At 34.6% G+C, this 13,026-nt stretch overlaps 3 protein-coding genes across 3 annotated transcripts in view; 2 read left to right on the top strand and 1 right to left on the bottom strand.

Moving 5' to 3' along the window:
* The window catches only part of LOC107629504 (zinc finger CCCH domain-containing protein 16), a 3,845-nt gene extending 669 nt beyond the window's left edge, over positions 1 to 3,176 (top strand). Inside the window, exons 3-10 of the mRNA XM_016332314.2 lie at positions 125 to 207; positions 626 to 721; positions 937 to 1,030; positions 1,345 to 1,598; positions 1,906 to 1,961; positions 2,068 to 2,254; positions 2,699 to 2,771; positions 2,859 to 3,176. Coding sequence (XP_016187800.1) covers positions 125 to 207; positions 626 to 721; positions 937 to 1,030; positions 1,345 to 1,598; positions 1,906 to 1,961; positions 2,068 to 2,254; positions 2,699 to 2,771; positions 2,859 to 2,897 — 882 coding nt within the window. The 3' untranslated portion in view covers positions 2,898 to 3,176. The remainder of the gene's footprint in view (positions 1 to 124; positions 208 to 625; positions 722 to 936; positions 1,031 to 1,344; positions 1,599 to 1,905; positions 1,962 to 2,067; positions 2,255 to 2,698; positions 2,772 to 2,858) is intronic.
* Positions 3,272 to 6,426, bottom strand: LOC107629503 (uncharacterized sugar kinase slr0537). Its single transcript, XM_016332313.2, has 5 exons — positions 5,997 to 6,426; positions 5,264 to 5,526; positions 4,603 to 4,720; positions 3,974 to 4,182; positions 3,272 to 3,882 (listed from the first exon to the last, which is right to left on the bottom strand). Exons 1-5 carry the CDS (start codon positions 6,324 to 6,326, stop codon positions 3,435 to 3,437), a joined length of 1,368 nt encoding a protein of 455 aa, XP_016187799.1. The 5' UTR covers positions 6,327 to 6,426; the 3' UTR covers positions 3,272 to 3,434.
* LOC107629506 lies at positions 9,479 to 12,496 on the top strand. Its single transcript, XM_016332315.2, has 5 exons — positions 9,479 to 10,012; positions 10,130 to 10,347; positions 11,329 to 11,427; positions 11,660 to 11,733; positions 11,984 to 12,496. Exons 1-5 carry the CDS (start codon positions 9,715 to 9,717, stop codon positions 12,207 to 12,209), a joined length of 915 nt encoding a protein of 304 aa, XP_016187801.1. The 5' UTR covers positions 9,479 to 9,714; the 3' UTR covers positions 12,210 to 12,496.

Raw genomic sequence — 13,026 nt, 5'->3', positions numbered from 1 at the left:
TAAAAGGGAGTGTTTTTTCTTGAGAAGTTCTTGTTGCTCTGTGTGGTTTCAGTTAATCTGATTAACTATTGTTAGTAAAAGATGCTTTTGTTTAATGTTGGTCTTGATGGTGTGCTTTTCTAATTTGAATCAGCCTTTTGAAAACAAATGGACTCGGGGTGGCGCTTCGAGGCAATCTGATAACAACCCCCTACCGGCGAATCATGAGTAAGTGTTTCAATCCCCTGTTCCCTTCAATTAATGCATTCACATTTGTGTGATGTCGTATAAAATCAATTTGGGAATCTAGGATGCACATTGTCCCGCATATAGGTCTCGGCCTAAACATCTACGATGTGCATAAAACATAGAGAAATATGTACAATTATGTTGAAATAAATTCTGTAATCTTTGGTTGAAACTTGAAAGCCTTTGGCCTATTCTGAAGATTAATTTGGTTTCTTCATGTTTACTCCAATAAGTTTGGTGGCTTCGCTTTTGGAGGATACCTTATTATTGCTGCATTGTATGTTCCATATCAATGTCTCTACAGATCATGTGTTTTGAATGTCTGTGTTTTGCATTGGGTTCGCTTTGTTTTAGTTAAGTGATATACTTTACTAAATGTTTGTTGATGCAATTGAAGATGTACAGATCCTGAGGTCTGCAAGCGCCAGATTGCTGAAGATTTCAAGCAAGAGAGGCCACTCTGGATACTTACATGCTATGGTCATTCTAAAGGGTATATATACTTTCTTGGACATATAATAGTTTGAAAATCTTAACGCAGACAGTAGATCATGTAGAGTAAGATACTAATTCGTCCAATAGGCTAAAGTTTATCAACCATTCACCTACTATGCAGCCCATCAAAGTTTGAAGATGAATTAACTCAACGCTGCACTTCTAAGAAAGTTAAGAACTGTGATATATTAATGCCTCTTTTAATGCATGCAGTGCACCTTGTGATATAGTTGGTGATATTAGCTATGAAGAACTGAGGGCAGCAGCTTATGAGGATGCGAAGCGAGGGATGAACTTGCAATCAATTGTAAGAACGGATGTAGTATTCCTACAGTTTAAATGGATTTCCAATTTACGATACCCAGTGAGACTGGATATCTTACACTTTTCTTTTTTCCATTGTTTCTGTTTTCTTTTTTGCGGCCCCCACCTCTCTTTTTTCTTCAATGAAATCTTATCCACTCCATGACAGTAATTGCTTATTTTTCTGTAATAAAATCTCATTTTCGATTAAAAAATAAAAACTCTTTACAATTATTTCTTTTTGCGCTGATGTTTGCAACTATTAGGTGACATATTCATACAATTTTATTATTTCTAACTTGAAAATATTCTTTGCAGGTTGAGAGAGAGAGAAATACACTGAATTCCAAGTTGGCTGAGTTCGAGAAACTACTTTCTGAACCCTACAGAATGCCATTTAATCCTTCTCTTAACAGTCAAAATCACCAGAATGCAAATCCGTTTTCAATGCCTATGCAAAATAATGGCCAGCATAATGCAAATCCATTTTCAATAACTACACAAAACAATGGTCCTGTGTCAGTCTCAAGCTTTAGCCAACTGGGTGCTTCATTGAACACGGGATTTGATAGGTAATGACCTGCTCATAATTTTTCCCCGTGATGATTTCTTATTTTTGAAGGTATTTAATAGTTTGTGCCCGGGTTTATTAGGTTATTGTATTATACCTCTACATGCATAGCTTTTCTAGCATTTTATACTATTTGGTCTTGGTGGTTCAAAGTATGGTGTTACTAGGGTGATTGAAACGCAAGTTTGCTGTCATTGCTTTCCATTCAATGACTTTGTCCTTCTTCCTGTACTTTTCTCTTTTGATGTATTTTTTTTCTTTTATGCCTGCTTTCGCCTATAGTAATCTGTTCATAACATTCTTGCTAGGCCCTCTGCACAAGCACCAAACACTCCGCCACAGTCTAGTTTCTTCGGAAGTGGAGGTATATATTTACTTAACTAGTTATCACAACTACAGTTTTCACTTTTCAGGTGCATATCTTCCCCACTTATGTGTGTTTAATTATGAAATGTTATAATAACTACTAGGAAACACTTTTACACCCAACACTGCAAACATAAGTGGCAGAGGCTTCTCAGGTGCTCCAAGCAGCCCCTTCTCTACCCCAGCGGTGTCAACAATGTTCCCGAATTCAACTTCTCAGCAGCCATCCTTTGGCTTCAATGACTTGAGTTCCACTCCAATGTTTCAGACTACACCAGATGTTCAATCTCCGTAAGTCCTTGGTTGCATTATGTTAATTAATTCAGAACTAGTTACCACAATTTAACTAATTTTTAATTTCACTGTTCACCCAAAATTAGCTCAACTTTTTTCCGTGTATTATTGCCTGGCCATATACAATAGTGCATAGATAATCCCCTTTTAACTCTTCTATTATGGACCTTTTGATGAAAAGAGGCACAGCTTTAAAATTTGTGTTGGAAGTCACAGAAGTTATTATCTCATGGATCAAATGTATTTTGTTTAGCCATCTACTTACAGTTTATAGAGTAGAAAGCCTCCAATTTACATCTGTATTGAACCTGTGTGGAAACGTCAAATTTTGCTTAATACAGAAGCTTTTTGAGGTTATCTTTGTGGAATTTTAAAATGTAAATGGCTTCATATGCAAGTTACATATTACATGGCATGTATTCTTGTTTTCTATTTCTGCAGAAGCATGTCCCAGGGAGAGAATGTTTCCACAGATCTCAGTATTTGGTTAAAAGAGAAATGGAATCCTGGAGAGGTAGTCATCATCTTACACTGTGTTCTAGCTGTTAATGTTGGTAAAAAAATGGTCTTCTGTTTTAATTAATTTTTATTCAAATATCAGATTCCCGAAGAAGCTCCTCCAGATTCAGTTGTTCGGTAGAAATTCACAAACACAGCACTCTGTACTATGTTAACAAGATTCAACAGTGATGTTAGATGTATTTTTATTATGTTCGATTATGTCAGATCAAGAGCATATCAAAAATTGCTCTGGCTTTAGGATAGTTGATTTATATCAATTGATTTTGCAAAAAGCGGAGTGAATATTCAAAGGCCTTTAATGTAATTCATAACTGTTAAACTATTCTGATCTCATTTTGAGCCAGAATCATAAAATATATAGTTCTTACATTGGATGCCATGGTTACAATGATTTATAGATTGAATCTTCTTTTTGTAATTTTCCAAATTTCATATTACGAGAGTAAAGAAAAACATATCTACATGAACAAAAAATGATTATGCTGAGAATGGAAGACTTAATTGAAGCCTAAGTAATTCCATTGAAAGCATGCCTATTTTTACAACTAGAGTATGTACATAACTTTGAAATATGCTAAACAAAAGGAAATTACATATATCTAAATCAAAGAATATTTTTTTTCTTCTTCATAATCAAATGCAAAGTGCAATCTGATTAGACACTAGAAATGTGATCAGTGCCAATATCTGATCCAATAGTAGATCTATGAAATGTGAAAGATTCAGCCAATTTCACTGCATCTGAGACTCTAAGCCTTGTTCCTTGTTGACCTACAACAGTCGCTGCAACCTTAGCTGCTATTGAACCTATGCTTTTCAAATCAGATATGCCTCTTAGAACACCATAAAGTATGCCGCATGCATATGCATCTCCGGCACCACAAGTATCTACCGGAACACATGGAAACGGGGGAATGTATACGGCTTCACCCTTTAGACCGATGTAGGAGCCTCTATGACCGTCAGTTACCGATACTAGCGGAACAAAGTGGCTCAGATACCTTGTAACCGAAGCAGAGCTTTCCTTTGCGTCGAAATTGCAGAGCGCTCTGGCCTCATCACTGTTTGCGAAGATTAAATCCGCATGATTCCCAATAATTTCCCTGATGAAAGAAGAAATTGCAGCATGGAAAGGAATGAACTCTAGGTCTGCATAAATCTATGGAGAATAATGTCAAGTAATAATAATCTTACCAGAAATCATCATAGTGTCTCTCAATGCAGGAGACATCTGAGGCTGTTACTGCAACTAAGGCACCATTACTGCGAGCTTTCTGACATGCTTCTGTTATTGCTCTAATTATATCGGGTAGTTCAAATAGATACCCTTCAACAACAAGTATGTTGGTCTTGGTAACCGCATTAGCCAAGATTTTGTCATAGTTAACAGTTGATGATGTACCCTGCCCCCAGATTACAAATATTAGCATCTTCACCATTGATATGGTGACAGAAAATAAACAAGTTGGAAGAGAAAACTAGTAGAAAGCCAAGATAACCATTTTCCACTCCTAGATTGATGCTTAAAAGTAGAAATAAATAATAGTGCATGAAAGAGTAATTGCTAAGTCTTTTTTTTCTTCAATGTACAAAATGGAATACAAAGTGAAACAATTCAACTCCAAAACAAAACTCAAGAAACTTTGGGCAACTCGCATAGCTTAACTATTCAACATGCCATTTAGATGTCTCAATGTTCTTCTCATTGTATGGATATACATAAAAAACAAAGAGGATCAAAACTATACAAACCAATCCACATATACTTAGAAACAGATTATCAGTTAACAAAGAATCTACAAACTCTTCTGCAATTACTGAACCTGATATGCAAGCATTGTGCGTTGAGCATCTGGTGTTGTGAGAACTATAACCGTTCCGGTAGTTCCATCCTTGATAGGCTCAGAAAGAAATTGCACATTTGCTCGCCGTAATTTTTCCCTATAAGAAAGTTTGAAATAGAATGTAAGCAAACAACAAAGGAACAGGAAGAAATTTCATGTGCCCAGAACAAAGCAGGTAGAATCATTGTCACAAGAACCTATATCCAAAGAGTGTGTAAGCAGTATAGTGGGAGAAATGTGACACTTGATATTCTTTAGGTAAACACTTGAATACAGATATTAACACAATCTGAACTATACTTTTCCAAATAATGCAGCAACAAAATGTAGATCACAGTAGATAGAATATGTGAAATTGTGAATTGCGACATCATATCATGATTGAGCTCCAAAGGAACACAAAAATTTTCGTCATTTTTTCCCTCTTAGCATTGTCTTCCCCTATGTTATGGCTAAGGATTGTACTCTATCGTTATCCTATCTTTTAAATGTACAAAAATATCATTGCAAATTGATGAGAGTACTAAGTTCCAAATTAATCAATCTCTTTTCGCGAAACTAGATCAGCTACATCCTAAGTAAACTAGCACAATTTGATCAAACAACTGACAAAAAGAGCTCAGCAATGAAGAAGGCCAACCTGTAGAAGCCACCCAAGACATCACTTCCTACACTGCCAGCCATTGCCACGTTTATGGCAGGAGTTGTGGCGGAACGACTTCCAAGCCTGGCAAGGGCAACCAAGCTATTAGAAAGAGATCCACCAGCAGCTGCTTTATAGGTGCAACCATCCATAGCCTGCAAGACTCTACCCCTTTCCTCGTGATTCACAACCTTGCGCGTTCCCTTCTCCAATCCCAACTTGTTAAGGAACTCGTCATCTACTATGCCCGAGAAGTCTACCTAGAAGAACAAATCCCAGCAACAACAATAAACACATTAACCTTCACTCCCTCCTATTCTCAAAGCATCATAATTCATAAGAATTTCAATGGTAAATTATGCTTAGCTCTCTAAAGTTAAGTGATATTACGTATGCCATGTGTTGATTTGTCATACCTACATCGAGCTCTCCAAAAAATACTATGTGCATACCAAAAATCAGCTACTAAATCAGACACCATTATGTATAAATACAGGTATTGTTTAACTCGTATTTCATATGTATTTTATACGGTGAATGATTTGCCGACTGATTTTTTTGTGTATATTTAGCATGGTCGCATTTTAAAATATCTAAAGGTACTTAAATGAATGTGTGTTTCGAATACACAATTCTATTTCTATCCCTACTCTTCAATTCATATCAATGAGCAATGCAAATGATAAATATAAAATAAAGAAAGAAAGAAAGGAAGAAAAGAAGGAATCACCATGGCTTGACCAAGTCCCAAAACATCCCATCTTTCAGGCAAAACCAACGAAGCAATAGCTTTGTCTTCCTCCTCTTCTTCATCATCCATTTGAGGACCCTTCATTCGTTGATTATCATGTTCTTCTTCTTCACGATGGTGTTCCCTCCCATTATCGTATGGTTTAGAGGTGGAAAAGCAACGTAGGGTTAAAAGGGAGGGTTGTCTGCGCCTGTAGCGGCAAATAAGGAAGTCGCCATTTTGGAACTTGGGAGGAACAAAACATAAGAAAGAAGGAGAAGTTGGAATTTGGGGAAGAAAAGAAGAAGATAAACGCAGAGACAGAGACATGTTATTGGAAATTCCAATGTAAGGAACGAAAATGTGAAAGTATTTGTATTTCTCTGTGTCTGTTAAGAGAGACACAGAGAAGAAGAAGAAGAAGAAGAAGAAGAAGCGTTGCCCCCTTTTGATTGTTGCTCAGCCAACGCAAATGGAAGACACGAAAAATACTAACTAGATAAGGAAGTAGGCCTCTGAAATTACGTATTTACCCTTGGTCCACTCTTTCTGGAAACAAATTCTAGAACAAATTCTTCTTACAGCCACCAAAAACGAACCTATATTTCTTTCTTTTTCTTTAATGTTTAAAAGATAGAAAGTCCTTATTTACTAATTTTGGTAAAATTAAAAAATAATATACAAAATTGTGGTTTTTCTTATTTTTAACTAAATCATAAAATAGGAAATTTTTTATTTTTTAAAAAAAAATATTTCTTTGGCTGAAAATTGGTATTTTGTAAATGAAAGTACTTCTATTAGTCACCAAAAAAAGAAAGTACTTCTATTCGCATTAAAAAAATAAGAGTCTTGGACAATTACTTTGAAAGGACTATTAGACTCCTAAAAAAAACATTCAATCTAATTTATAATTTTTTTTGAATTAATTAGTTTCTGTGCAAAAAAAATAACATTAATTTTTTTAATTTTTTTTTGCACAGAGACTAATCAATCCCATAAAAATAAATATCAGGACCGAGTTAAATTTTTTTTATTAAAAATCTCATTATATTTCGAAATAATTATAGCCTTTAGAATTTTTTTTCAAAAAGTAAAAATGTATCATTCTTTTTCTATTGACGGCGGGTTAGTGTTTAAGAAAACTAAGCAGTAAGCAGTAACAAATTTAAAACAAACAAAATTNNNGTAATATAAAAATTTTTTTTAATAATTTAAATCATCTTAATCAATCCTCTTATCATTAATTTTATAAGTGAGACCAAAATTAAATATAAAAAATAGAGTAATAAAGAGTTAAAGATCACATTTTATATTATCAATTTTTTTTAACAATTTGGTAAAAAATGACCTATTACTTTATCGGATGATCTATACGACAATTCCGATTTGGTATTTGACAAATGATTATTGAATAAAACTTTGAAGAGTGTATTACTATTACTATTATTTGGTATTGGACTACTGGTGGAGACTAGCAACACGTGTTGCGTTTTATCCTCTCACAAGTAACATCAGATTAACTCATTAAGAGTTTATTTATTTTTTGGAATGTTATAGAAGTACGTAACTCTTTTTTATACTAAAAATGTTATAGAACTCTTATTTCTATATAGGGCCGCCATACACATCCATATAACTATGTAATCAAGTTGGCCTAAGTTCAAATAGAGTTATGCGTATTAACAACGCGTGAAAATGCACATTTTATTTTCTTCTTTTTCTTCTTTTAAATATATGTATACATTATTTTCTTCTTCTTTTAAATTCACGTATACCTCCTCCTCCTTCTTCTTTGCACACATAAAATTCTTCTTCTCCTCCTCCTCCTTCTTCTCTTCTTTTTCTTCTCCTCTTTCGTTATCGTCATCACTAACAACACTAATATTTTATTAATGGATTATTTTTTCAATCAAATTGAATGAAATGCAATTGTTAAAATGGACACAAGTGTTCTAAATTTGAATTGAATTGATAATATCTAAATTATAGATAGAGGTGTTTCGAATTTGATTTCATATAAAGGATTATGTTTCGTTCACTAAGTACAATCAGGTGAACCGAAATGGTCAACACCACTGAACCGAACATCAATCATGTGCTGAATAAACGTGATAAGCATTCAATCAATAAGAAAAATATTTCTGCATGCACAAGGATTCAACTGAACACATTAACAATCAAGTGAATCAAAATGAGCAACTCCACTTAATCGAGCAAAATGTTGGTGTTGTTTGTGATGATTATAATGAAAGAAGAAGAAGAATAAAAAGAAGAAGAATACACGAAGAAGAAGAAGAAGCAGAAAAAGAACCTACGTGCGCGAATTTGAAAGAAGAAGAAGGAGGGGGAATAAGAGGAGAAATACTATTCTTGTTGATTAAAAGTTGATCACCATTTATTCACCACATGAACATTGTTCGGTTCAGTGGCCTTTGTGATTTTGATTCACCATGTGAATGTTGTTTGGTTCGGTGGCCTCCTTTTACTTTGTTCAGTATTTAAGATTATTGTGATAGCATGCAGCAATCATTTCCTAGCTGTCTCAACGTAATAATATTATTCAACTGGTTTGAAGTTGATTCATTCATTGTTTCCATTCAGAAGTACAGATCGAAGAAGAAAACGAATAAGAAGAAAAACGACGAAGCTAATTAGGTTGAAGTCAATCCAGATCCATAACAAAGAATGCGAGTAGAGAAGAAGAACAAGAACAAGAACAAGAAAGAAAACGCAAGCAAAGGAGACTATAACGCAAGCAGAAAAAGAAGAAGGTTTAGGTTGTAGCAAAAGGTTTACGTTGAGCAAATGTCATAGAAAGTTTACGTTATATGTAGCATATGAATCACAAACGATTTGGAGATTAGAGGAGGAGCGTAGAGCTAAAAAGACTTGGATAATATCCATGTATTTTTTACATGGATGTAGAGCTTTTCTCTTCTATGGACCAGTTTGGGTAAATAATTTAATTAAGTTCTTTTTAAAAAAATAATTTAAACAATAAATGACTATATTAAAAGTAGCTTATAAATAAGTTATTTTGTATTTAAATTTTTAGTTCTAAAAGTGCTTATTTTATAAAAATATGGTAAAAAAATAATAGTATTATAAGAGAAGTAATTTTTTTTAACTTTTCTTATAAGCTCCTAACTAACTTCTTATAAAGCCACAATTTAATTTTAAAAATTACCTTACACATTAATACTACTACTTTTCATAAGTGAAAAATTAAAAAAAAATACTTTTAAAATTTTCCAAACAACCTATATATCATAATACGAAACTTTTTTAAAATAAAATTTAAATTTTTGGACACACACAAAAATGGGATGCCTTACTTCAAAGAAAGTATTTGTTATTGAGTGTTTATCTCACTTATTTATTATTACGTATTAAAAATTAATTTATTAGAAACTAATAAAAAACCTTTTTTTTTTACAATTAACTAAATTTTAAGAGACATTTTCTGGTTTTGCAAATAACAAACCGAATTCAGAAGTTCGGGTCGGATTTTGGTCGAACTCTCGGAAGCAGAATCCCTCAATCACGCAGTGACACTTTTTTTCCTTCTTTCTCAATCATCTTCCGCCACGTGAATCGATTTCGAACCTTCGTTTTCCTTCCAATGTTGAAATTGCCACCACAGCACTGAAGAATAATCACAATCTGATATTTTTCTGACACGATTGAGTTGAATCGATTCCATTCGATCTCAGAAGCGATGATGTACTTGAAGAAGCCCTTGTGGAGCCAAGGGAAACCCGAACCGGATGCTAAGACGACGACGGCGGCGGATCGCGGCGGCGCCGTGGAGGAGCTGGTGGATTCGTTGCAGCAGCAGAGAGTGTACAGAGAAGTTACATTGGCTCTTAGAACAGGACTCAGAGACGCGCGTGCTGAGTTCTCGTTCCTCCGTGTGCGTGGCCTCCGTAACATCCTCAAGTTCCTCCGATCCGTCGCTGAATCTGATTCCACCATTGACCTCTTCAATAGAACACAATCCATTCCCCAATTGCAAGGTACCTGTTTGTGAATTTGCCACTGTGAGTATGTGTGTGCATTTAACATTCAACTTTGTTGAATTTGTGTTGTATTGATTCTTAGATGATGGTGAATGGTGCGTGGTGTTTGTGCAGTGGTTCCGGTTTTGTTTGAGCATTGTTTGAGAGAGACAGGGGATTATGAGAATGAGAATAGGGTGAGAGATTTGAATCATATATTTGGTGTTGAGCCTCTGAAGCTGACGAGTCCAGCTACTGATGCTGAAGTTGCACTTGCACTGAGGGTATTGGAAGGTTGTTGCTTGCTTCATCCGCAGAGTACAGCGCTTGCACATCAACACAATGCTATTCCGGTAATCCTTCATTTTTCTATCCATGTGTGTGTCTGTGTCTGAGTCTATGTTGGGAGAAGGAGGAAGATTTGGTAGTAAAGGAATCAAACTCGAGTTTACGTCAGCTCCACGAGCCTAGGTGAACTTGAATCCTATAGCTCGGATTGTAAACTTGAAAGAGATTATTGTAAGATCGTAAACTCAATTTTGAGACCTAAGCTATACTCGAGAGTTTAATAACCTTATCTGGAAGCATGTTTCATTTACCTTATTGCACCTATGACAATGGATTCTTTCCACTGTGATTCATAGAGTCTTTGCTGTTGTTCCGGGTTTCGTGAAATAGGTTTTCATCTACGCTTATTCTTCATTGAAAGTGAAATTTGCAACATGCTAAAAGTAATTTGTATCGAAGAGAGTAATAGATTTAAAAGAACAGTGGCATGAACAATCCAAATAGGAGACACCGAAATTTACATGACAAATAAACTGTTGCTTTCTCTTGTGCTTATGGACGGTCTTGTGCTGATTAGTTCTTACCAAGTTACCATCAGCACATAACATTAACATAAGCTACAGCAACTGTTGCTACTCTGTCTTGGTGTATTCCAATGGGTTTATGACTTCATGTGGAAGACGCTTCAACCTTGTGGCAAACATTACAGTTCCTGAGTATATTGTAACCCTTTCCTCTTCTTCAATTAAGATAAGAACAATGTACCCTCGAGTTTCTTTGAGCATTCAATGCTAGACACCTAGTGATTACTGAAATGTCTACTAAGCCAAGAAACATATTTTGTTCATATCAGTGGCCAACAAAGATGTTTATCCATAAAAGTATGAGAATTGCACTCCAATTAATCAATGCCACAAATATTGGCAAATTAGTAAACACCTTCATTAGGTGATGTGCATGTGCCTCTGTACTACCAAAGCCTTGAAACTTGCAAAAATGAAACTATTGGATACCAATATGTAATATTGTTGCTATCTTCTTTGCAGGTTTTAATGAATATATTATCCACTCGCGGAGTACTTGAGCAAGGTGCATGCTTAGATGCTCTAATCTCATTGATGGTGGATTCATCATCTAATCAAATGGTACCCTAACTGTTGTTTACATGTAGCTTAGTTGTTCTATTTTTCTAGTTTGATCATCATGATTCTTTCTTTATCCAGATGTGTTATCAATAATTTGACATTGTTCTTTCTTCAATATTTGTTGTTTCTTGGCTTAGCTAATATGATTTACCAACTATTGTTTCTTGCCAGAGAACATTTTATTTGCTGTTCCGTTTTTGAAAATTTATCTCTTCTGATCATAAATTTTTAGGATTTTGAGAAATGTAGTGGTATTATGGAAGTTGCTGACCTTATCAGGGACAAACAAGTGGATGAGAATCTCAGGTACTGCTTTTTATCTCCAGTCTCGTTTGTATTATAGCCGATATACTTGTCTGCAATGGATCTTCATTTGCCTCTTTTTGAATTTTGATGTTAATTATTCTATAGGTTCTATATTTTCGCAGGCCGTGTTTTGTAGTTCTAGTAACATTGTTGTAGCTTAACTTTTCATTCCTTCGAGATATTATGCAGAGACTTGTTCCACTATCTTGAGATAACAAAGTAGAATAATGAAGAAAGTGGCATTATTCAGGTTAAAATGTGGAGAGTTTCTGTTGCTGCTCATTGGACATGTCAATGGAAGAGATGCTCCTCCTTTGGCAACTATACATGAAGATACAAGGCATCTACTTGGGGAGAAATCAGCCTCCTTGATATGGGCAGCTAGTCAGTTCGGCTCGACGCTCGATCCTGAGCAGAGGCTAACTGCTCTGCAAATCCAAGCTCGTAGGGTCCTTGAATCATTGGATTTGTACTGAATGATAGTGATACCAGTAACTTAGGAAAGCTTTCATCTTGTGATTTGAAATTATTGGCCGACAATGTAGTTTTTTTGCTTTCAATTACTGTATTTATGCTGCTTCTTTTTTGTAATTTTTAGCCACATTTGTAGTTGTTTCAGCATGTGGTTAAGAAATTTAAGATGATTATGATTTCTTCAGCATTTATTGATGAAGAAAAAATTGCATCAGACCTGTATTGTATTTATATCTTCTGTACTTATGAATCCAGAACTAAAGTTATACAGATTACGCTCTTTTGTTCCTCATATGTTGGATTATGAAGGTTCTCCTGTGTGGACTAATAAGAGCAAGGTTAGAGATTTTTGTGTGCTTAAGAATTAAAATTAAATAAAAAATAGATTGGGGGGTTGCACCTATTGTAAGCAACTATGTCATATACATAAAAGATCAATCACTTGTATAAAATGCATGTAGAATACGAATACACATTAAAAATATATAACTACTTTATTAACTAACTTTTATTGGGCACATTATTTTTTAATTTTTATTGCCAAACAAGGCTCTCAGCCGGTAAATAAACTCTGTTAGTAAATATCGAACATGTGAAACTATTGGACAATTTGATTTAATAACCCAGAAAAGGAATTTTATATTGATTTTATTTTATAGCTTTGGTTTCTAAATTATTAACCAGTTTATTCAATTAAGTAAAATAATTGAACCCCATTCATTCATTTTTGTGTTATAAATTTATTTTTTAATTAATAGTTGTGGCTGTATTTGCAAGCTGAAAAATCAAAGTTGCAGAAAGAATAGAAGAGAGCGGTGA

The sequence above is a fragment of the Arachis ipaensis genome, chromosome B03 (genome assembly GCF_000816755.2).
Source record: "Arachis ipaensis cultivar K30076 chromosome B03, Araip1.1, whole genome shotgun sequence".
In the NCBI taxonomy this organism is placed as follows: Eukaryota; Viridiplantae; Streptophyta; class Magnoliopsida; order Fabales; family Fabaceae; genus Arachis; species Arachis ipaensis.
The sequence above is the reverse complement of the archived record's forward strand: the minus strand, read 5'-3'. Positions and strand labels throughout refer to the sequence as shown.